At 50.2% G+C, this 23,609-nt stretch overlaps 1 protein-coding gene across 2 annotated transcripts in view; it reads left to right on the plus strand.

Annotated features, from left to right (window-relative positions):
- The first annotated feature begins 13,859 nt into the window (after positions 1 to 13,859).
- ZMAT4 (zinc finger, matrin-type 4) overlaps positions 13,860 to 23,609 on the plus strand; it is a 255,428-nt gene continuing 245,678 nt past the window's right edge. For both annotated transcript variants that reach the window (XM_012657146.1, XM_012657145.1), the window contains exon 1: positions 13,860 to 13,961. In XM_012657146.1, the coding sequence (XP_012512600.1) occupies positions 13,860 to 13,961 (102 nt within the window). The remainder of the gene's footprint in view (positions 13,962 to 23,609) is intronic.

The following is a 23,609-nucleotide window of genomic DNA, read 5'->3' on the forward strand; positions in this document are numbered from 1 at the left end:
CCCACGGGGGCAGCAGGCAGCCAGCGCTGCCTGGCGAGAGGTCGGGCGTGTGAGGCGAGCGCTGGGGCGCCGAGGAAGGGCCACCTCAGCCTGGGTACGGGGGTGGGGCGGCTCAGGGAGGCAGTGCCTGACGTGTAGATTAGCTGGGTGAGGAGGAGGAGAGAACACGGTCTTGCATTCAACAAGGCGCGGAGGGCGGGAGGGCAGGCGCACTGTCGGTGGCAGGGGGGCAAGCCCCTGGGATGACTGGAGTTGGCCGGGGGTGCCGCTGGCCAGGAGCCTGCCTGGTCCCCAGGTGCATGCTCTTCAGGGGGGTTCGCGGCTGCTCGGGTTCCAGCCCAGCTCTCACCTGGAACTGAGGAGCAGCTGAGGTCCTGGGGGCCCCCGGCCACAGGGGCCAGCTCCTCTGTGTTCACTGCAAAAACAAGTTGGACCATGCCACGTTTCGCCCTAGGGTCGAGCTGGCTGCAGACCAAGGGACATCTCCAAGGGCCATCCTTCCTGTAGAATAAAGTAGCCTGCGATGTCACTGCTCTTCCTGCTCCAGACAGCACAGCCGCTGGGTTCCCCGAGTGTATACAGTTTCCATTCTGAGGGGGTCCATAGACAATTAGGAACGCCCGCAGGTGCCAGGTGGCTTGAAATATCTCATTAGGAAGAGCTGTGTGGGAAGAAGCAGTATTTTTAGCAGTGGGTAGGAAGTGTTACGAAGCATGACTTATTTGACATTACGGAACACGGAATCATCAGTTCAAGTGAGATGGTGCTACCGTAACTAACCACACTGGGGACAGATCCAGAGCATGAGACCGGGGAGGCGGCACCAGCGGCTGTCTGTGTTGCGAGTTACTAAGCAGCCCCGAACCCGGCTGGAGACGCAGCATCACCCGCTGGGGTTCTTTGCCTTGTACTGCATAAACGTTACTCTGCATAAAAGTTTATGGACTCCTGGAGGAGTTCTGGGGCGTTGAGCACTGATCCAGTCTCTGACTAGTGGATTTAGCACGTCGCCGATTTCTAGCAAGGCGAGGTCTGCAGTGGGGCTCCCACGCGAGGTCTGCGTCGTGGGAGAAAAAATGCCCCCGTGAGGGTTTGCGGGATACGGACTGCGGGGCTCGCCGGTCAGGATGCTTAGGAGGGCGGCTCTTGGGGCAGGAGCAACAGCAGCAGGATTGGGTGCTGGGCTTTGGCGCAGGTGCAGTGGCCTCGCCAACCCCGCAGGGAGTTCTGGAGTGAAATGGCCTGGCGGGGTTGTCCCGTGTTGAGCTGCAGCGGCTGAGCTCTGTCACCTTTGCAGTCACCAGTCAGCGGCTGTGGGCCACCCTGGGAGGAGTGCGACTTTGCGGGAGGAGCTCCCTGCAGCCCGGCCCTGCCCGAAGGGGCAACTGCAGAAGGCTGAATGCCTTCGAGGGAGACGGGCGTCTGGGCCGCGCATCTCCCTGTCCACCGGCAGATGCTCCGAGCGCTTATTTCAACGAGGGTCGGGGCCGCTCCTTCAGGGAGCAAGTTGCAGCCCACTGATTTGGGAGGACAGCCTCCTATTTTTGGTTGTCGAGGAACAGGAATGACTGCTAAGGATAGGAATCGCATCGCCAGTGCTCTGTCTGAAATGGAATTGGAACTTGAGCTCACTTCCCGCTCTGACCCTGCCGTCTTCGCGTGTCACAGATCTCTGGGCTTTGCTGCTACAGACAGAGTGCCTCCCTGCAGAGCCCGAGGGGGTGGCGGGGGAGGTGAGGCGCACCCCAGCGCAGCCGCCTGCCTCCCGGGACCGACCTGCACACTGGCCTGGGTGGGGCATCCTGGCACCGCGGGCACCTGGTGGTCAGACTCGCAGAGGACTGGTGCCCCCAAAGCTTAAAAAAGGGTGGGTTGGGTTTCTCCACTGCCCAAGGCGATTCCTGGAAGGAAGACAGTAAATATTCTGCACGAGGCAGGGAAAGAATGTCACTTGGGCAGTATCCTCATTTTGCCTTTTACTTCTTGGGTCGATTTGGGTACATTTCGTAATCTTCCTGTGTCTTTTGTGAAAAGGCTAGGCTAGTTGATCCCTCAGGCCCTTGAGAGCATTGTGACTTCTTTTATTCTGTCTCCATCGCAGGACGTCACCTCATTCTCTTTTGTCCTGCTCCGTCCCGATTGCCTGCGTCTCCTGCCCTTACGTTTGACCTCCTCACCTTCCACGCCTTCCTCCACTGTCGCCTGGTGTTCGTGTCCCCTGCTTCCCTGCAGCTCTTCCGTGACACCGGTCTTTCCCCCACGGAGCAGCTCCTCCCTCCCTCCTGGCAATGGGGGGTGGCAGGAGGAGGGCAGGGCTGGTGGCACTGACCGAGGTCGGCCTGGGGTGGTGGGTGGGCAGGACAGGAGAGGCGCTGACCACTCACGGCCAGGCCCAGGCAGAGCTGACGGGGACAGGGACGAGCACACCAGAAGGGCTTCACCCAGCCCACAGGGAGGTGTCCACTGTCCCCAGAGCCAGGAGCTGCTCAGCCAGGGGATGGGTCTGTCAAAACACGGTCTCATTTCCTGGAAACTGCCCGACCACTACTCACCTCAGCTTAACAGCTACGCAGAGCTGATTTGGGAGAAGAATTTGCAGGTGCAGCGACACTAAGAACTGCCGTGGGACACGTGCCCTTCCTCCCCAACATCAGGGCTGTTGCCAGACAGCCAAGCTGTCATTTCTGGCGAGGTGACAAGGCCCAGGCCCTCTGATGCCAGGCACTTGCTCATGCCCCGGCGTCCCGGTGGTCATGACCATCTGCTCATCTTGCCCCTCACAAGATGGCAAAGCAGATTTCACCAGACACCAGTGCCAGCGTGCCGGCGGTGGGGAGGATGGGTCTGACGGAGGCCTTCCTGGAAGGTGCCACTGGTGTCTGGGTGCGCCCTCCTGGTCAGTGCGTGCCTGGTCTGCGTATGGGGACACAGGCCTCGCCCTAAAATGATGCTCTGCTGTTTCTTAAATTGCTCCATTTTAGACCCTGCAACCCCCACTCTGCTCCAGGGAGGAGTGGACTGGTTCCACGCTGACGAGCATGCTCTGTGAGGTCTGCGCGGTTCAGCGCCGTGACCCCGAGCACTGAGCCAAAGAGACAAGAGAAGCATCTGATTTCTGGAGTTCAAGACCCTCGGAAGTCTCTGCCTTGTCCCAGTGCTCCCCACAAAGCGTGTGGGGGTTAACTGGGCAGCAAGTCTCCTTCTGCGTGACTTGTCCCAGCCCTGGCAGGTCACTCAAGTATGAGTAGAGTTAGTTGAGGTAATGCCGCATGAGCCCTGGCATCGCGGTGGCTTCGTGAGCACATCAGACGTTTATTTCTCAGTCACATATAGCCCAGTGGGCTCCAGGCGCTGGGAACGTGGGGCTCGACTCCACAGAGTCATCCAGGAAACCGAGGCTTTCAGAGACTCTGCCTTTACCCGGTGGCGTCCAAGGCTGACAGGGCAGCGGGCCCCCAGCCTGCGGAGCGGAGGGGAGGTGAGACCGTGCAGCGGGTTTTAAGGGCCAGGCCTGGAAGTGTGGACACCACTTTTGCACAGTGGCGAGAACTCAGTTACCTGGAACGCTAACTGCAAGGGAGGCTGAGAAATTCAGTCTGATCTTTTGTGGCCGGGGGAAAGAAAATAAAAAACTATGTTTCTGTCACAGAGAGTGTAGAGGATTTATTTCTAGAAAATCATCTCTCATCATTAGTGCATACATGGTATCTGTCTACCTATTGTATCTACCTGTGCATCATTCTGTCTGTCTGTATCTATGGGTGTGTGTACGTATCTATCCATGTATCTGTCTGTGTATCTATTTATGTACCAATGTATCTGAGCATCTACGGATTTATGTATCTGTCTGTCATCTAACTATCGCCATCATCAGTTCCCACTTTCGTGGCAGAATGAGCACCTGTCCAGCATCTTCCAAAGCAGAGCTATGCCCTGGCAACAACTTACCTCTGACCACATGGTTCTCTTTCATCCTGCCCTCTGCCTCCCCCACCTGAGCTAGTCATTGTCCTGAATCTTGTCCTAATTTTTTTGCCAAACATTTTTTAGAGTTGTATCTCATCCACATATATCTCCAAGATGTATATATTTTTCTTTTAGTGGCTTCTTACTTTATAAAAAGGCTCTCATATATGTGATCTTTGGACTTTTCCATGAGTTGGCGTGTGAGTGTGCTTCGTTCATGCTGTGACCATTGCTCGGTTTATTCATCCATCCTCCTTCGGATGCACTTTTGGGCTGGTTGCAGGTCTTGCTGCTTGAACAATGCTACTATCATCGTGCTTTGCATGCCTTGTATTGTGCAGCCTTTATACGCTTTGTATTGAGGGAGAGTTTCCCTTGCCTGCAAACGAGAGGTGCAGTTGCTGGGTGTTCAGCTTGATGAGATAATGCTTAATTTTCAACTGATCTTCCTGTCAAAAATGTGCAGAAGATCCTACGTGTCCACACCTTCCCTAACACTGCATATTGCAGATATTTTAATTTTCATCAATCCTCCTGTTGTTTATTGGTGAGTGGAATATGCACAGTAACCTTTGTGGGCTTCACTTCCCCTGGGAGCCGAATGCCTTAAGCTATCATTGTTTTCACCACTGCTTGCTGCATTGCAAAGCAGGTGGGATCAGAAGATCTCAGATCAAGTCTCAGATTGGAAAGGAAATTATAATTGAAAGATTTCATGGAAGGGAAAGGCTTCACGCAGGTGTTTGCCAGGGCATGGAAAGGTAGTAGGTCCCTTCCCCTGTCTTTGCAACATTTTAATTCCTGTACCTTCCCATCCTGGCTTCTGCAGATACTTTTACATGGATTCTACAATTTCACTGATTACAGGAAGGTCAGGAGACAAATCAGGACCAGATAGTTGGAATTCCTCGGAGAAGCCAAGCCAAGTTAGTACGCACGCGGTGGAGAAAGGAGCTGGAAACGTCTGCGGCTGACTGACAGCCTGTGCAGCAGCCTCAGAGCGTAGATTCGAATAAAAATGATAGTTTTCCCTGCAGCAGCTTGGCCTGTCTCATCTGCGCCCTCCTCCGCCGCTGGGTACAGGTGCAGAACTGCGCTTCCCCAGGCTCTGCATGTGATAGCCACGATTCAGTCTGTCCTCAATCTGTCTTGTTCGGTAGGGGCGCTGCTGTGAGGATAAGTCTTGTAAACAAGTCCCAGTAACGGAGCACTTATTTACAAACTGTTCCGAAGGCTTGTCCCCACCGTTCGAAAGAAGGGTCGTGGAGTCTTTCAGCTTGTTAAGAAAACCCACCTGTCTTGAGCGTGCACCTGCGTCGCTCAGGTAGCCAAGGTGTTGTAAAGTGGAGGACCCCCAGAGCTTTCCTCCTTCGAGTAGGGGAGGGGCGATCACCATCGAATTGGTTTCACTGATCAACACCTAAGTGCACGTATAGGAATCACATCCATCGGGTGTCGGGCAGGTGGGGGAGGAGCGGATGGGTTTATACACACATAATGAGTGCGATGCGCACCGTCTGGGGGATGGACACGCTTGATGCTCTGACTGGGGGGGAGGGGCAAGGGCAATATAGGTAACCTAAAGATTTGTACCCCCATAATATGCTGAAATAAAAAAAATGTGAGTGGCTTTTGTGCCTGGGTGCGCCGCCCTTCCACGGGGTAAAGCACAAGGAGCATGTTTCACTCCTCTCCTCCTCTCCTCCCCTCCCCTCCTTCGCTTTGTGGGCTAGCCATCTTTTTTCTCTCTGCCTCTTTCTTTCGTCCTGTGATGTGGGCTCTGTTTCTGCTCTGACTTGCAGTGGTAAACTCATTGCAAATCCGAGCTTGCCACCCCTCACCCCATCGCCCCTCGGATAGTTCGGAAAGAGAAAGCAGATGCTTTGGACGCACTGTGATTGGTGAAGGCGCCGGAGTTTACCCATCAGTGTCCTACGAGAACAAAGGCGCTTTCCCCAGCAGCAGCGCGCCTGCCGTCACGCGCCGGGCCCGTCGCTGGGCGCAGGCAGGCTTGCTGCTCCTTACTGCCAGACACCTTAGGCTCTCCCCAGAGTGGCTGCCTAAAGGGCCCTTCGGAAGCCAGATGGAATGGCTTTCATCTTGCGGGGTCTCCTTGAGCCTCGCCTGCCTCTGGGCCTTGCGTCTCCAGACTTACTGCTGGGTGGCAGCCAAGGGGCAGGACCGACAGCTTAGCAAGGACCTGTGGGGCGGGCAGACATCCTGGAAGGAATGGCACGTGGGCGCACCAGAGCCGTCGTCTCCAGCTGCAGGGAATATTTTATTTATGTGTAGAAGGCGGCAGGAAGCCTGTCTGTGCTTCCGCAGAATGGTGCATGCAGCATCCCACCATGTGACCCTTTGCATGAGGTCAGAGCTTCGATCACTGCTGCAAACCCAGTGCTTAGAGGGGCACCAGACACATAGTAAATGCTCAGTAAAGATCTGTGTAATAAATAAAAGCAGAATCCAAGCAAAGCTGTCGAATGCCCTGGACTTGGGCAGAAGCCATGTGGCGAGAAACGGAACGTCTGAGGGATTCTTGTCGAATTACACTGCGAGTCTGAAGCCTTGGGGGGGCTGGGCGCTCCCGCCACCCGGAGTCTATGACTCAGACAAAGGACCAGAGGGGGAAGGAACAGCAAGGAACCAGGCGCACGTGCCCGTCCACGGAGGCTGCCTGCAAGCTGCCCTTTTCAGATGTCACCAGGCCCGGCCTGTGCCACGTGCGCATGAGACTGACGGCAGGGGTTCCGTGGCCCGAGGCCCAGGGTGAAGCTCACGTGCCCAGCAGCGGCAGATGCCTCTGAGTCAGGAATCACAGAGCCTGGTTTTACAAGTGAAGAAAATGGTGCCATTAAAAGGCAATTATTCAAGTGGTGTGAGTCAGCTACGCGGCTCCTGGTGGTGCCAAGCAGGGGAGGCAGCGGTGTGGGGAGTTCTCTCTCTCTCCCTCTCCCTCTCTCTCTCTCTCCTTTTTAAACAACGCTCAGGCTGGAGAGCAGAGCTTGCACCTGCATCTGGATGATGCGTGGTGCGGGACCCGGTCTGCCAACTTCCTTGGTCTGTGCGACATCGGGAAGCGGAAGGCAGTGTCAGACCAGAGGAAAGGTCCATCCCAAGAAACAGGGAATCAAAAAGGTCTTTAAGCTGGTGGTGCGTTTGACCTTCACCCTGTCTCAGCCGCTGCGTGGGTGATTCCCACGGGGTGTGTGCTGGAGTCTGCGGCCCCAAGAGCAGGGCCCAGACATCTTCCTCGGTGCTGCTTGTGCTCCGTTTTCTTGGCGTGATTTCATGGAAGACCAAGACGCTTTTATTTCTGGAATACTTTTCGTGGTTGTTTTTTAATGAGGCTGCTTGGTCTGCACAGCCCTGCCTGACCCACCTGCACTTGGAGGGAGGTGTGACGGCGACCAGACAGACCTGCTTCTGGCCCATCCTCTGGGGCTCCTGGGCCGGCAGTGCTGAGACGGACACCAGGGCCACCTGTCTGCCTCCCAGATCTTTGTCCTGTCGTTGCTGGGAGGCCTAGCGTGGGAGGGGTTTTTACTCGCCCCAGGAGGACGGTCTGAAAGGAGAAGGGAGCAAAAATCAGACCACAGCCATGGAAGCCCCAAAGTAGGGTTCAAGTTCAGGGAATGAAAACTCAAAAGGATGACAAGGGGCAGACCAAGTCCCATTTGTTCTGTGCACGGGCCAGCCCTGATTCCCATGTTTTCCCCTTCCGAGCATAGTTTTGTCCCCTCCAGTGTTAATAAAACAAAAGTCAGGACAAGTTCAATTGCTTTTTGGATATTAATCATTTTTAAATACGGCTGAGTTTAAACAGCAGTGGAATGCCACCTCCTGTCTGCTCCACATGCGTAACTGGGAGATGGCTCATTTTAATTGGTGGCATTTTTCAGTGTATCTTTGAGTTTGTCTGAATTGAAGGAGGTGAGAGTTCAAGCTCTCCGCACTGGGAGCTGGGCGGCAGAGGGCTGGTCAGCGCCGCCGAGGGAGGTGGTGAGAGCGGGCGTGTCGCGTCGTCTCGCGGGAGGTCCGAGACTGCACAGAGGGGAGCCAGCAGGACTGGGTCGAGGGCACGGTGGCTTTTCAGAGTGTCAGGCCATGCTGGGGGGCAGCAGTAGGTCTGGACTGCGAGGGTGGGCGCGGTGGCAAGGCACAGGGTCGCTGTGGCTGTGCTGGCAGAGGCAGGACCAGGTCGCACAGGAAGATGTTAGTGTGGCCCAGCTCAGCCCAGGCACACGAGGAGAGCGGAGTCTGGGTGCTGAGCTCAGAAGCTGCGTCCAGCCGGCCCCCGCGAATTAATTCTGCATAGGACGTCTACCCTTGGCTCTCATTTTACATGTTTTTTACGGCACTCCCTAGCCTAAATCAGCAGGGCACAGGCCGAGGGGCACCCCTGGTGCTGAGGGAGGCAGCTCTGGCTTGGACAACTGACTGCCACTTAGGGGTCGAGCGACTTCCGGGCAAGTTACTTGACTTCAAGCTGTAGTTTCCGCATCTAGAAATGGAGGCTGGTAACTCTACACACCTCTTCGAGGGAATGAAATCAGGTGATGTGTGTAAAACCCGTGGCGTGAGTCCTGGCTCAGGGGAAGCAGTTGAGTGAAATCTATTCCTTTGGGTCAGGAGCTCTCCCAAGGGGTCAAGCGCTCTCGGGACCGTCTTCAGAGACGCTGCCGTACCTGGTACTGGAGAGCTTGCAAAGTCACCCTGAGTGGCAGTCTGGAAACTCAGAAATCCTGCCCTAAAGGTTGAGATTCCCATGAGCATTAAATTCTTGCTTTAAAGGGGCAGTGAGGGGAGCGAGTGGGTGGAAGGTAGTTATTAGATCTTCTAGATGAGCTTTGCAGTGAAAGGCCCAGACCTGTAACCAGAGGGCACCTGCCCAGGGCTTCTCTCCCCAGGGGCTGGGGTGGGGGGATGCCACCCTGGGGACCGCCTGGGAACTGCCACAGTGAGTGGCCATGGGTGCAGATGACTGTGCACGTGGGCCTCTGCCAGCTTTGGAGTGGCATGTGCTTCCCTTTGTGTCCCCTTGGGGAACAGGTCACAGGGAGACGAGGACTTGTGGGAGGGAGGGAGGGCGGGCAGGACAAAGTTCTCATCAAACTCCTCCATCTGCCGGGATCAGCACGTTGGGGCAACAAAAATAGATTTTCAGTGTTTGTGAAGTATGGGGTCTTCCCAGGCACGAGGCCCGAGCGCCAGCGGGTAGGAGGAGCTGCCGGCTGTCGCGGTGGAAGCTGGCCATCTTTGTGGATGATGTTGTTAATACAAAAGAGAAAGACTATAATAGCAAAAGCTATGATTTCAGTACACCGACTGCGTCATCTTCCCTCCTTAGCCTTTTATGTGGTTCTATTTATTTCTCTTCTTAAATGTTTACAGCGTTCCTCTGAAAATAAGAATAAGGATAATACCAAATTAATGACATTAATGATAATGGTGGCCATATCCTTTTTTTGAGTGTCTGTCCTCTGTGTCTGTCAGTCTGTTAGATGCTGTGCCTGCGTTATCTTTGCTCCTCACAGCATCCTTGTAACCCCCCACACCCCTGTTTCGCAAGTGAGGGAAGCAGGGCTCAGCGAGGATGCGGAAGCTGCTGGAGAACCCAGGCTCGCGCTCTGAAGCACCCTGCGTGGGTGCAGGGATCTCGAGTCAAAATGGAATGGGACGAAGACCAGGACTCTTTCCCACGAAGCCCCAGGTGTCTCTGGGCTGTGGCCCGTGTCCCGCAATCTGCTCTCTAGGAGCAGGAGGGAGTGAAGGCGGAGGCCTCATCCCGGCATCTGGGGATCCTGGAAAAGGCCATTTCTCGCATCTTGCGGAGCGTCTCGGGGCCTGGCTGTTCTCCTCCTCCCTCCTCTTCTTCCATCCAGGTCCCGGGCTTCTTCTCTTCCCTGCATTTTCTGCCTTCCCCTTATGTTACGTTTTCCCAAATTAGCCCCACCAGTGCCGCTCATGCCTACTGGTAGTAAGATTTTGCTCTGTGCCAAGGAAAAGAATTAGCTTCTGTGTTGGAACCCACTTCCCTCCACGCGCATCCTATCCTCCCTCAAGTTTCTGCTCTGATAGCACCTCCTTGAAGAGTCCCTTCATAATCCCTCCTGTCTGCTCATGTGCCATAGTGCCTTTCACCAGCCAAAGGACACTTGCTTCCTGGGCCTTAGGTATTGGTGTGTGTATGTCTCTCCTCACTCAGTAGCTCACAAAGATTTGGAAGACAGGGGTTATGCCTTCTGTTATCCCTGTTCCTCATACATAGTAGATACTCAGAACCATTATAGAATAAATACATGCTCTCCTCCTCAGTGCTTTCTTTGTTTAGTATACCTTGCCGCATCTCTGAGTCTTATGCTGTCACTGCTGCACACAGAAACAGACAGACACCGGGGACAGTGCGTGAGAATTGGACCAGACTCCCTGCGCTAACTCGGGCCTCTTTACTCCAAGCAACAGGCAGGAGATACTGAGAGGTGATAGAGAGGTCATTCGCATTCTCAGTGGTTGCTGTGGAATGCGCCAAGGCTGGGGAGCACAGGGGAAGCTTTCTTTCACATCAGTTTCGGATCCAGGAAATTAAATTCCTTCCTTCTCCCACTCTTGTCTCCCCCCTCAGAATGCCCAAGGCCTCATGGCATAGCACAGTAAGTGTGTCACCACATACTGACTCTGATGGGACAGTACGGACTGACCAGTAAGTGATCAGTGACTCGGTGTCTACGCCAGCAGCTGGGAGAAGCATGGGCTCGTCAGCACCATGGACAAGGCTAAAGAAGGCAGACCCAGCTTTTTCTTCCCTTTTCTTACTGGCCGTCCTGAGTTTCTGAGGTCCAGGGAAGCTAAACTGCTATTCTAAACAAACCAGAAGAAGGGAACCAATGACAGCCTTTCTTCTTGGGAATTCCAGTCTTCGAATCATAAATCCGACCCTCTGATTGTCTGAAGTGACCTGCACAGAGAGAGTTCTCTTTTCTTGGAGGAAAGCCCTCGTTCACAGACCAGGCTGACGCTGGGCACCAATTGCCTCCCCCTGGAATTGGCCTCACGCAGGTGTTCCACGCAGGTGTCACGGAGTTCGGAGGGGTCCTGACTGCTTTTTCCATTGCACGTGGACTTGTTCAAATCAATATTCTTACATAAAACAGTGGAAAAAGCCATGATATTTTCTCTTCCTTTGAATTCTTCTTCTTTTTTTTAGTATACACACTTTATATTCTGTCTTTAAAGCTATTTCTGCCTCACAGCTGCTTTCCCGAGACTCAGACTCCTACGGGCGCCGCTCGGTCCGACACGTACCTTGAATATCCTTTCTCAGTGTTTGATTTCTGCCGTTGGTTGTATAATGAGGGAGGAGTGTGCAGTAAGTTTGGAGATTCCTGTTAACCAGGTCACCCATGAATCTATTTTCGTGTGCTTCTTTATTAGGAATAGCAGGGAACATGATAATATTTAAACACAACCACTTATAGGAGCCTGGCTTATAAAATATACCTTAGTAAGTTTTCTTTTCCTATTTGACATTTCAGAATGCTGTGCTGCCTTCTCCCATCATCAAAACACCTCCTCTCCATTTACCTTCTGGGATGTGCACAGAGACCATTACAAATGATAGCTGATGCCCCCGATTGCCATTTGGGTCTGTGGTCACCTGCCTCAGTTTGACCATCTCCAGAGTGCCCCAGGTGTTCTTGGCACTGCTCTTGAAGACAGACCACAATGAAATGACGCAGACCAAGATGGCAGGGCAGGGCAGGGTTTGGGAGTAGATTGAAGAGAGTTATCTTCAAGTACTTAGGGGAAGATAATCTCATGAGAAAGGGAAATGGTATTGTTCTGTGTTGTATGTGAAGACAGAATTAATGAATGAAAGCTACAATGGGACAGATTTTGATTCAACCTAAGTAGAACCTGACAACCAGAGCTTCCTGCCGCTCTGGGACAGTTGCCTCGTGAGGGAGGTGGTGCGCCTCTGGGCACAGCAGGTGCTGGGCCACTGGCCAACCAGCCCATCTGCCAGGGTGATCCTTCCAGAAATAACAGGTCCACGTCAACTGGGAGGCTCGGTGGTATGTGGCATAACTACTGGCTGCTGGGAGTATTGAAAGACCAGAGATATTACTGTCTTTTAGAAGCAGAAACTGAATCCTTTTGAATTGCTGATTATAATGGGCCAAGGGGGCCGCGGAGCCAGGGCCCAGGACAGAACCTGAGTTGCTGTCGCTGGGGCAGGAAGCCTTTCATTGCAGGCAGGTACTTTGCTTGTGTGTCCCAGCTACTCAGATGGCTTCGAAAATCACTTAACATGGACCACATTCTTCACTTTTTGTGTTACTTAAAGACTTGGCCAGCATCTTGGCAATGTCAGGACGGCATTAAAAATATGGTAATGATCTTTTTCAAGTGCACGGAGTTTTATGGTTTATATATCACCTTCTCATATATTTCTCCCTTTGATCTTCACTATATTTCTCTAAAGAGGCATGGCAAATATGATTTCAATTTTTCTAGGGGGAAGCTGGGATAGAAGGTTGAGTGAGACACCCAGCATCATCTGGTAGCATTAGACTGGGATGGATCTAGCATGTGGAAGTTGGGCTTGTGCAAGCCAGGCAGTGTTTGTGGCCATGCCAACAGCCAGCAGTGTGACTTCGGACAGTCTGAGCGGTAAGATGAGGGCGCTGGAATGCGGTGAAGTCCCACGTGCCCACGGCTCCGCTGTTGTCTGAGATTCTCTTGCCTCTCCCTGTGGCGTGCTGTCCGCGTGGTCCTCACTTTCCGCCTGGCGGGTGGGGTGGAATGAAGTGGAATCTGCGGACTCGTGAAAGCAATCTGGTGCTCCAGTGTGTGTTTCCAGGGTGGCGACATGGCACTTGAGCTGCTCGAGGACACGTTTTTGACAGATCACTTCCACAAGCTGGGGACTCATGGCTGCATTTTGATTCAGGGTCTGGAATTCGAGAGCATGCTTACTTACCTCTGTGGGCTCAGTTGTGGTGTAAAGGGGCGAAGGCGGCCTTCGTGAGCTTCGACACCCTTAACCGTAGGGTGGTCGGCTTGAATGGGGAGGTCTCCTCATGTTACAAGGTGTGGAGTTGCAAGGAAAGTTACAGTTTAGCCTGATTTTATTTTCTAATTTTCTGAGTGTAGCTATTGAACTCAAAACTATATTAGATATTGCTTAGAAGTTTCTTGACAAAACTACCTTCTTCCTTGACCACAAAAGTAATATATGCTCACTGTAGCAAATTTAAAAAATAAAATTGCAAAATCAATTTTCTATAATCTCCTAAAGATAACTGCTATTAACATTTTGTTATAGCTTCCTGGAATGTTTTCCTACACATCTATAAATATTTTAAGACAAATTTAGTATAAAGCTGTACATACTTATTGATAAACCTCTTTTGTTCCTGGTAAACCTGTTCCTATTTCACCAAGCATTCTCTTAGAGAAGGATTTAATTTGGATTTGGGAGCCACATAGTGTTCTAGTGTGATAATGTATCCAAAGTTCATTTGGCCTATTTTCTACTGTTGGATGCTTACAATATCACAATATATATCACACGTGAAAATATCTTCTCACATAAATTCTTGACAAGGCATTGGGAATAAGTCTTCTTTGTTTAAACAGAAAAACTAAATCTGGATTCCTATTTTTTAGGGTGCAGCAACCCTATTGGGCATTAATGAAAAAGTTATAGACTACTCACTTACTACAGTTTATCCATACGGTAACACCAAGGGTTTAGGGAGCCACAGCCGCTGTTACCAGCATCAGACCTGCTACCGTGATCCTGACTGTTCACGCAGTTAATGTCCTGCATAAACGTCAAAGCAGTGGACTCACTTTCTTTTCTTTTCTGTTGGTTCTCCCGTAGCCTGATGAAGTCCTCCGATATCGATCAGGATTTATTTACAGACAGTTATTGCAAGGTGTGCAGTGCACAGCTGATATCTGAGTCGCAGCGTGTGGCCCACTACGAGGTAAGCACTGCTTTCCCGCTCGATGTTGTCAAATGCAGGGGGGAGGAGCGTGGGCCGCCTGTGCAGTCTGAGGTCAGGCCGGGCAAACGTATGTGCGTGGGGCAGATTTGGGAGCGAGGGTTGGGACATAATTCTCAGGCTCTGGCTGTTTCCTGCATTCTTCGTTTTTTTTTTGAAAATTTGTGCCTCCGCCCCTAGAGGCTCAGTGGGCTTTCTCTACTTGTTATATCTGTCGTTGCTCATCCTGTAAGTTCCTTCTAGGGATACAGGGCGGGAGGCATCAGTGCCAGCTCGTTGTTCTGTCTGTGACCTGAGGACAAGCTCGGAAGGCCTTCGTTAACCACTATATAGGGAAAGGTGGCAGGCAGAGTGGCCGCGGCAGTAGCGTCCACATCATCCCCACCAGCTTTTCCCACCTGATGGCCAATGCCCTAGAAAGACTTCCCCCCGCAGGTACAACAAAGTTTTAAAGCCCAGATACTCTTGAAGGGCATAATTCAGTGGCTTTGGCTCTTTAGGATGGAGGCGCAGATGGCTACTCTTTGATCGTCTCTTGGGAACAGACGGTGAGAGAAGAGAGCTTGGCCTGCGTCCGAGGAGGGAACCAGGTGCCGGGGGTGGAACAAAGGAGAACTAGAGTCCCAAGGTGCTGGCTGCAGCCAGGGCACGTTCTGTTTCCCAGAGAACATGCGCCAGTGGGAACATGAGTTTTCGAGTGTAATAACTTGCAAGTGATTCTGGATTGGAGGGCTTAGCCAGCAGTTTTCTTTTTGTCTGACGAGTTTTGACAAATGCCAGTTGTCACTGTCACTCACCAAACTCTTCTGGACTCCAGAGTCCCCTGTGCACAATGGAAACAATAATAATAACACATACACACCCGGAAGGACAACAGGCTGGCCCTGTTGCCGCTCAGGGTTTTGTGGTGACCAAATGCGAGCTATTGCGGTAGTAGTGGTGAGAACGCTGCCGAACACGCAAGTCACGTTATTAGTGATTATGAACTCCTTTGCAGCAATGCTCTGATGAAGGCAAGTGAAGCTTGCTTTTCAGAGAAAACTTAAAAATCAGCATCTTTTAAAAAAAGTCTTTTTTTGTATGTTTGGCCATTGGCCTATCTTCTTTTGAAAAACTTCTGTTCATGTGTTTTGCCCACTTTTAAATGGGGTTGTTAATATTTTTCTTGCTGATTCGTTTGAGTTCTTTGTAGATTCTAGTTATTAGCCCTTTATCAGAAGTGTAGATTGCAAATTTTTTCTCCCATTCTGTAGGTTGTCCGTTTGCTCTGTTGATTATTTCCTTAGTTATCCTGAGTGAAGTATCTTAAGAATGGAAAAACAAACACCACATGCACTCTCTAATAAATTGGAACTAACTGATGGGCACACAGTTACACAGAGGAAAGTCAAAGTCCTTGGAAATCAAAGCAGGGGGGCGGGGGAGGAGGGGAAGGGCAAAAGTCCACCCAACGGGTACAATGAACACTATTTGGGTGCTGGGCACACTTATAGCCCTGACTCAAGCCATGTATCAAAAACATCTTTACTCCTTAATATTTTGAAATAAAAAATAAAAATAAAAAACATAAGAAAAATACCTTTAATGGAATAAACGATAACACGAATTTAAAAAGATAGTCTATTTTTAGTCAAGAGGCAACCCAGTGTTAGGAGAAGCAAATATGAACATAAAAGAATTATCTGCAAGGGAAAAAGTCCATCTTCTGAAATTAAGAACTTTCTAATTTCTGTGGATACTGCTTTATAAATGCATATGGTTTTATTAATATGATCTCCCCAGTTAAGGAAATGGGGGAATTTGTTCCTGCTCTGAAATTCCATGGCCTCCTATTAGTCCCTTATGCTATCTCTTTATTAGACTTTTTGTGTTAATTTGTATCATATTACTCGGTTCTTGAGGACAGAAACAGAGTTTTATCTGTTTGATTTTCCATAATCCCCGGACCGGTGCCTGCACACTGCAGATGTTCACCTGGCGTTTGTAGAGTGGAGGGTGCGTTACAAAAACGTACTGGGGACACTGTCCAGCACTGCCTTGCTGTGACCTGAGCTAGAAAAGTAATGCCAACATTGAAAACAAGAAAAATGTTTAAAAGAAAAAAGATGTCAGCTGCTCAATTAAGGGTTTAATTATTTGATCTCCAGTTTTCCTGTTAGCACAGCGCACCCGTGCCGCCTCACTGTATCGCTGTTTGGAGAATGTGCTGGCGTTTATTGACTGCTGCATAGATGAGAGAGAGGGAATAGAGCAATTGCGATGCGTCTGCAATTAACAGGGTCGCACATCATCAAAACAACATTAAGCTGCATTCCCATTAACCGTGGACGGGAACTCTGGAGTGATGTTTCCCTCCCTGCCTCCAGGCAGAGGTGGGGCACTTGGGAGAGAAATGCCTGTGCATTCTGGCTGCAGAGCCGCTGGGGATGGTGTGAAGGACACAGTCAGGATGGAGGATACTTTGTGTCCATCTCTGATCTTGCAGCTTCGGTTAGGAGACTCCCAGAGCCACTTCCTCGTCCCTGAGAAGATGGCTTGCATCAGATCTAAGGCCATCTGGAAACTCATTCTCAGATTCTGTGCGTCTGCCCCTTCCTTCCACAGACACTGCTGGGATGGCTGAGGGAAGGGGTCTCTGAGATCCCATCCAAGTCATGAAAGTGCTGTCACAATTACTCTCAACGCCCTCTTAGTTTATGGATTGTTTTAGTGTAATTTCACTCTTCAGTTCAACCTGATAATATTCTCGGCTTCTCTGTGGGCCAAGTCAGAATCCACTGTGTATTTTGTGTTTGTCCAGCAATTAGTGTTAGTTCTTCCAGGGGATTCTGAGTCTATATGAGAAGTGGCCTCTGCCCCCGGAGAAGCTCATGGACTCCATTGAGAGAAAAAGCCACAGACAGGTCTGTGTGGCACCAATCGGTGTGTGATACCAAGTACGTGACCTGTAGAATTCTGCCGCCTGCTCCTGAGGAGCTGCTGATGTCATTTGATACCAACAAAGTGTCAGTTCTTTTGTCCATTTGGCTTCCTGGCACGTGAGACAAGGTGCTGTTAACTTTTTAGGTCTTTGCATGTTCCAAATTCAAAGGAGCGAGTCATCACTAAGAGCTGTCATGGTGAAGCAAGACTCGTCGGGGCATGTCGTGATTTATCTGGGCCTCGGGAATGGGTTCAGCGTAGGGGTTGCTGGAATGAGCAGTCTTGGGATGTCTGAGGAGCATCACGGGGGCTCGCTGGCTGCGTTGGAGGCTTCGCGTTAGGAAGGGAGCAGCAACACGGGTAGGGAGGATGAGGTCAGGGGTAAAGGGGAGGGGAATGCGGACTCTTGTGAGGCTCCTAAGCATTCGGGAACATAGCGTTATAACTGAGCATTTCTAAACGAGAGTCAGTGGTGGCGGTCAGGGTGTGCTGTTGGGGAAAACAACAGCTTTTGGTATGACTTTTGTTATGAGACTGTGTTAGTCCTCTGATGTGGGAAGGAAAACAAAACAGATGGGTTAATGCCTAATAGCTGTATGCCCCATTTAAAAGCCTGAGCCTTCGTACAAGAGGACAGAAAAACCTGATATATATGTAATCGACCAAATCCTTCCATGCTATACTTTAAAAATCTCTTTTTGCATGTGAAGTCTTGAGATGAAATAAAATGGGAAACGTGAGGGCACTCTTATTTTTCTTACTCGCTAAGCATTAATAACACTAATGTTTCAGCGGAAAATACAATTAGATGTCGTCTCTGCTCACTGCGTGAATAGTCCGAATCAACAGGACAAGTAGACACACAGGAGGGGAGGGAAAGCTTTCAAAGCAGAGGGCCTAATGCTACGAGGTTAGAGACGGTTTCCCAGGGAGGCCGTTGAAGTAGTTCGTTGCGGTTTCAAGGGGCCAAAGGATAATTTCCTGCAAAGGGAAAGAGTTGCTTGCGTGAGTGAATGAGTGGCTTTCTGGCATGGCGTTAAGAGAAGTTGTACAGGGAAGACCATGAGGAATGAAACCAAAAGGACAGAAAGAAAACGTGTACACTCATGCGTGCACACACATGAAGGGGAGCGGGGGAGAGAGAGAGAGTGCTCTTTTAACACCATCAATGGGCTCTTGGAAACTAAAACTTTAAGCAGGGTGACATATAACACAACCATTTTTTTTCCTCATCAATGTTATAATGAGATGACAGTGAATGAACCTATCTGAGGACCTACTGCGTGCACTGTTACACTTAAAGTCTCAGTTTCCAAGAAGCCAATGATGATGTTAAATGAGGACTGCTCCCCACCCCCCGCCCCCTTTAAAGGCAAAGAAAGAAGATGCACGGGCAGATCTAGCAGGAGGCTGAGCAGAGCTCTTTCTGGGCAGGCCACACAAAGGGCCCCCAAACGGCCAACCCCGTGGCTCACCCTTTCCTGTGAACCCCGGCAACCCTCGCATTGCTGTGCCACACGTCTGGTTAGGTGCTCCTTGCAAAACCCCTGGTCCCCCCACCAAGACTGCAGCCTCCTGCAGGTGGGCAAGAGCCATGCCCTGAGTTTTCCCTTCTATGGCCGCAGCACCTGCTGCAGTGCGCGGCTCCGCGTCGATGCCGGGGCCACCTGGGGGAAGGTAGTGAGATGTCTTTGTGGCAGGATTCCTGGGGTGATAGCCGTCCATCGAGAATCACTGCTGCAGTCTCTACAAATCTCTTGACATCAGGACGTGCTTAATTTCTCCCAGATGTTGTTAATGCAACTGTTGGTGCCCTCACCGAGGATCAAGCGAATCTTGTTATCCTTCCTAATGCCGGAGGACTCCCGCCTAACCCCGACTGACTGTTAATCTTTAGCCTGTTTCCTTGACCATTTTCATTGAAGGCTCTTGAGCTTTTGTAAAATTTGTAATTGCTTTTATATTTTTCTTTTGTTTTATTCCAGCAAATCCAGTATGGTCATGTCACGTTTTATCAGTTGTTACTAGTCAAAGTGGTTCGCCGGGACACAGACGAATTGCTGGTGGGGGGCTGCCGTGGAGCGGACTGGATTGGGGTACACGTGGACGGTCAGCTCTGCAGCGGGAGCTCTCGTTTGCAGGGAGCAGACGACATCACTCAGGGAACTTTAGGAGGCAGGCCACATCCACTGGCTAGAACCCAGTCACGTGGTCCCACCTAAGCGCAGGGGAAGGTAGAAGATGTAATTTGAATGTGTGGGAAAAGGAAATGGGTTTACCAATCACACGGCATCATCACGACCACAGTCCTGCCCTCCGGTCACCAGCCACCCACTTCGTTCTTCCTGCGACACAGAGAACGCGCCTCTCTCCTCTCCCCAGGAAGGGCCTCAGGTCCTTCCCAGTCACCGCGGCGCGCTCAGGTTTCACGCTGTCCGGGAGACGGCCTCTCCGCCAGGCGTGGGTGTCACTCCTCTTTGTTCAGCGACCCGTGAGCAAAGAGAAGGATGACTCTCCTCTCCTGCACGTTCCATGAGAGCGGAGAACGGCACAAACAGAAATGGCTGGTCCGCGGCAGAGCCGCCACCTGTAGGCCAGCACTGTGAACTTCCCCTCCCCTGGGAGCGGGGAAATTTCCGGATAGAATCCGATCTTATTCCCTGGGGGACTTTCTTGTTCATTTGCCCCAGAGATCCGTAGCTCTGACCCCAGAGCCCCTCCCTGTCCCTTCCGCTCCTGGCCAAGTCTGCCTGGGGTCGGCGCCCTCCCGGGGCTGTGTCGGCGTTCAGGGCCGCTTCCTGCCTGAGACAGACTCAAGGCTGCAGAGTAGTGAGAGCTTTCCAAATTGCCGTCACAGTGTCTTCAGTCCTGACAACGTGGTTCTCTTGGTGGTGCAGAAGTCTTTTGATTTGTCTTTATTTTTTCAGAAAGCTCCATGTGTCGGGAGCCATCCAGTTCTCTACTGAACATAATTTCAAGGCTGTTTATTTTACTGCTTCCTCACCTCTTGCCACTTTCTCTTTTTCAGTTTAATGGTGGATACCTTGAGGCTATTTTAAAGCAGGTGGAAAGGCCACACCCTCGATGGGAGCTTTGCTGAAATGCCCGACTAGGGAGTTTCGCTGGGTCTCCAGCGCGCTCCGTGTCTTTGCAAATGCCAAATGGTGTCTAAAAGCGATTGACAAATGGCTTTTTCTACTTTCTAGGTCCCAAATTTCTGGATTATCCCTATTTCATTTTATTTCTGTCTGCTAATGGTTCAGTTACATTCTCCGTTGTTTTTTTTCATGAAAAACTTGACCAAATGCCAATAACAGATAATCAGTAACAAACAACATCCCAGTGTTCTTCATCCTCTTGCAGTTCTCCTAGAGTTCTCACATCTCCTAGAACAGAACCACCTGGAATAGACGCTCAGTGGGCAGGTAGTGGGCAGGTGGTGGGCAGGTGTGGGCCCTGGCGGTGTAGGCAAGAGTTTTGCAGATGTTTCGCCACTGTGCAACCTGGATCTGCAGTCTCTGCAAACCTTCCTCATTTACCATCCGTCTGCTAAGCAGATAGCATATGGTTAGGTTTTCTGTTACTGGTAACCCCAATTAGGGGTTCCATGTTAGGGAAGGCAGGCTAATTGTGGCAACAAACAAGCTCAGCACCTTAGAAATAAAAACTAATTTCTTGCTCGCATTACAGCTCACTCTAGGCCATTGGAGGGGGATTTTGTGCCACAACATGATGCAGGACTCAAGCTGACAGAGGTTCCACCACCTTTACTCCTAACATTTCCCTGAGCATCAAACTCCAGGTAGCACCTGGGGGACTGATGGGGAACGTGGGTCATTGCACAGGACATCTCAGGGGCCAGGCTTGGAAGTGGTGGCATCATATCCACCTACGTCTCCCTGAGCAGAGCTCAATTGCGTGTTTTCTTCTTACTGTACGAAAGAGAGGCTGGGAAATGGGGCTTTGCCGGGCGCCCCGTTGGAAAATGAAACTGGTTTGGTGAACACACAGCATGGTCTCTGTGTGCTGTGTATTTGTGGCGCCGGAGGGGACGTGGGGGTCAAGACCTGCTTTGGAGATGTTGGGGATGAAGAAGAAAGAGAAAGAGAGGAAAGGCCGTGAGTCCCAAAGGGAGCGATCTCGGCACGCAAACCAGCACGGCTCTGCACGCGTCTGGGAGCTGCCGTGAAGGTAATGCTCATTTCATTACAGCGCCACGTAGGAACTGAAGCAAACCACGTGCTGTCTAAAAGACAGAAGAATAATATGCTATTGAACTAGGATTTTCTCTCCCTTTCCCCTGACTCAATTGATGGAGCTAAAGATATTTTCCGGTTGGAACTTGGAGCCCGTGTACCGAGTGGCGTGTCTGATCTGTAGGATTCCTCTCTCTGCCTGCTTTTCAGGCCAAGCCATCTCCCAGGCCTGCGCTCTGCAGCACCCCACACTCCCCTCTGAGGTGCTGTGACAGCACCCTCTGTCCCTGGTATCTCAGTGTGTCCCTTAGAGCTGTGGTTCCCCAGCCCCAGGGCCGTGGACCAGTAGCGGTCTGTGGCCTGTTAGGGACTGGGCGGCAGAGCTCTGCCACCCCCCACACCCACGCCCCGTCCACGGAAAAATCGTCTTCCATGAAACTTAGGAAGTGGGGGTGCGGGGGTGGGCACAGCAGGAGGTGAGCGGCCCCCTCACTCGCATCACCACGAGCTCCGCCTCATGCACCCGGTCCAGGGTAAAATTGGCCTCCGTGAAACCGGCCTCTGGTGCCAATACGGTTGGGGAACTCTGCATTTTAGAGGGACCTTCTAGAGAAATGTCTCTTTATTCTCCCAGGTCGTTATAGGCATTTGACTCTGATTGTGTTTCCTGTTTTCTTTCGATGCCAAATCCGTGGCCATGTCCAGCAGCTAGACGGCATCCTGTGTACACGTTTACTGTGCTCAGTGCACCCTTGGATACTGTTTTCTTTCCCTGTTTTATTTTAAATCTGTATCTCAATTATTTATTTTACCCCATTGCGTTAGGTGTAGATATGTTTTGACAGGTCGTCTTAAAGTCTTTGAGGTAAGTATGTAAATATTTAATCTTATCTTAGCATTTTACTTATTCATCTCTTTGAGGGGGCAGTAAATCCACATGATTCCAAATTCAGAAAGTCTGAAAGGGTGTAGAATGTGAAACTCCCCTGCCTGCGCCTGTGTTTTAGCTACTCAGTTCTTTTCAGATGAAACTGGTCTTACCAATTTTTTTGAAATATTCTATGATATAGATACAACTTCATTTTTCCTTTTATATATTTTTCACAAATGGCAACGTGCCATGCTATTTTATTTGTTTTGATTTTGAGATAGATTTTCATTCTGTGATTATATCGTAATTTGTAAAGAATTATTTACTGATTTGATGAGCCTTCATAAACTCTGGTGGAAAAAGGACTTTCTCCCTGTGAACGCCGGGTAGTGTAGCACGTACCAGTTGCTTCTCAGAGCTTGGCCCATATTGATTGGTTATTGAGAGTGACAATTTTTCTTCCAGCTTTTCATTCTCAGCCTTAACTGGAAAACATATGTGTTCCTGACCTCCAAGTCACTGAGCCATCTGGGATTGTTCATTCTTTGAAAGAGATACTAGCAGGAGGGGGATTGCCAAAGGCTAATGACCTAAGTAGGTGGGCTCCAGTGTTGATCTAAGCCATGTGTCTTGGCCTAAATTTCTGCTGATACTTGGAGATGTTGAGAATAGCAGGCTCTCTTTGTTTCCTGTGATTTGAGAATTTAATTCATTTCCTTAGACTTTTCCTAAGATGATTTAATTTTGAGTAGAATTTTTCTAACTTTGAATGCCTCACTTTCTCTGAGGATCACGTTTTTCTATTGGTGTTCGCGTATTTTTCTTTTTTTCATTCCTCGTATGTTCCTTGTTGATTTAGGCATTGCAAATATCTTCTCCCATTCTGTTGCCTTCCTAGTGTATCTGCTCATGGTGCCTTTTGTTCATTTTAAGCTTGCTAATTTTTATGCAATAAATTTTATAAACCTTTTTGCCGTACAGTTTGAGAAGTCCCTCCCATCGTACTATCTTTGATTAATTAGACGCTTCTGTTTTTCACATTCACGTCTTTAACTCTGTTTGGAATCCACCTTTGTACATTATGTGAGGTAGGGACCCACTATGATTTCCTTCCATGCAGCAAACCAGTTTTCCTGCCATCTATTAACACAATCCATTCTTTCCCTGTAGTTTGTGATGTCACCTTTGCCATATGTTAGTTTCCCACGTGTGCCTGAGTCCAAGCCAGACCTTTCGAGTCTGCTCTGTGGTTCTGTTGTCTTGTCTGGGCCGGTCCACACTTTCCTTGTCTGTTGTACAGTTGACTTGGCTATTTGTGCAGTGCATAATTTTTTACCCATATAAATGCTTGAAAAAATGAACAAATCACGTTGAAATCTTAATAGGAATTTCACCAAATGTACGAATTAATTTGAAGAGAATTGATACCTTTGTTGCATCAAGTCACCTTATCTCGAAGCAGTGATGTCTGTCCATTTATTTCATTTTAAACCAAGTTCTACACTAAAATTTCAGAGAAAGATAACTTAATAAACGTATAAACCGTGAGAATACATATCATTGCTGTGTAATTTGGTTCTTAATGATATATTTCTTTCTTTCTATTTTTTCTCAAAGTTTACTCATTATTCTCCAACTAAA

This window comes from Propithecus coquereli, unplaced genomic scaffold (genome assembly GCF_000956105.1).
Source record: "Propithecus coquereli isolate 6110/MARCELLA unplaced genomic scaffold, Pcoq_1.0 Scaffold530, whole genome shotgun sequence".
In the NCBI taxonomy this organism is placed as follows: Eukaryota; Metazoa; Chordata; class Mammalia; order Primates; family Indriidae; genus Propithecus; species Propithecus coquereli.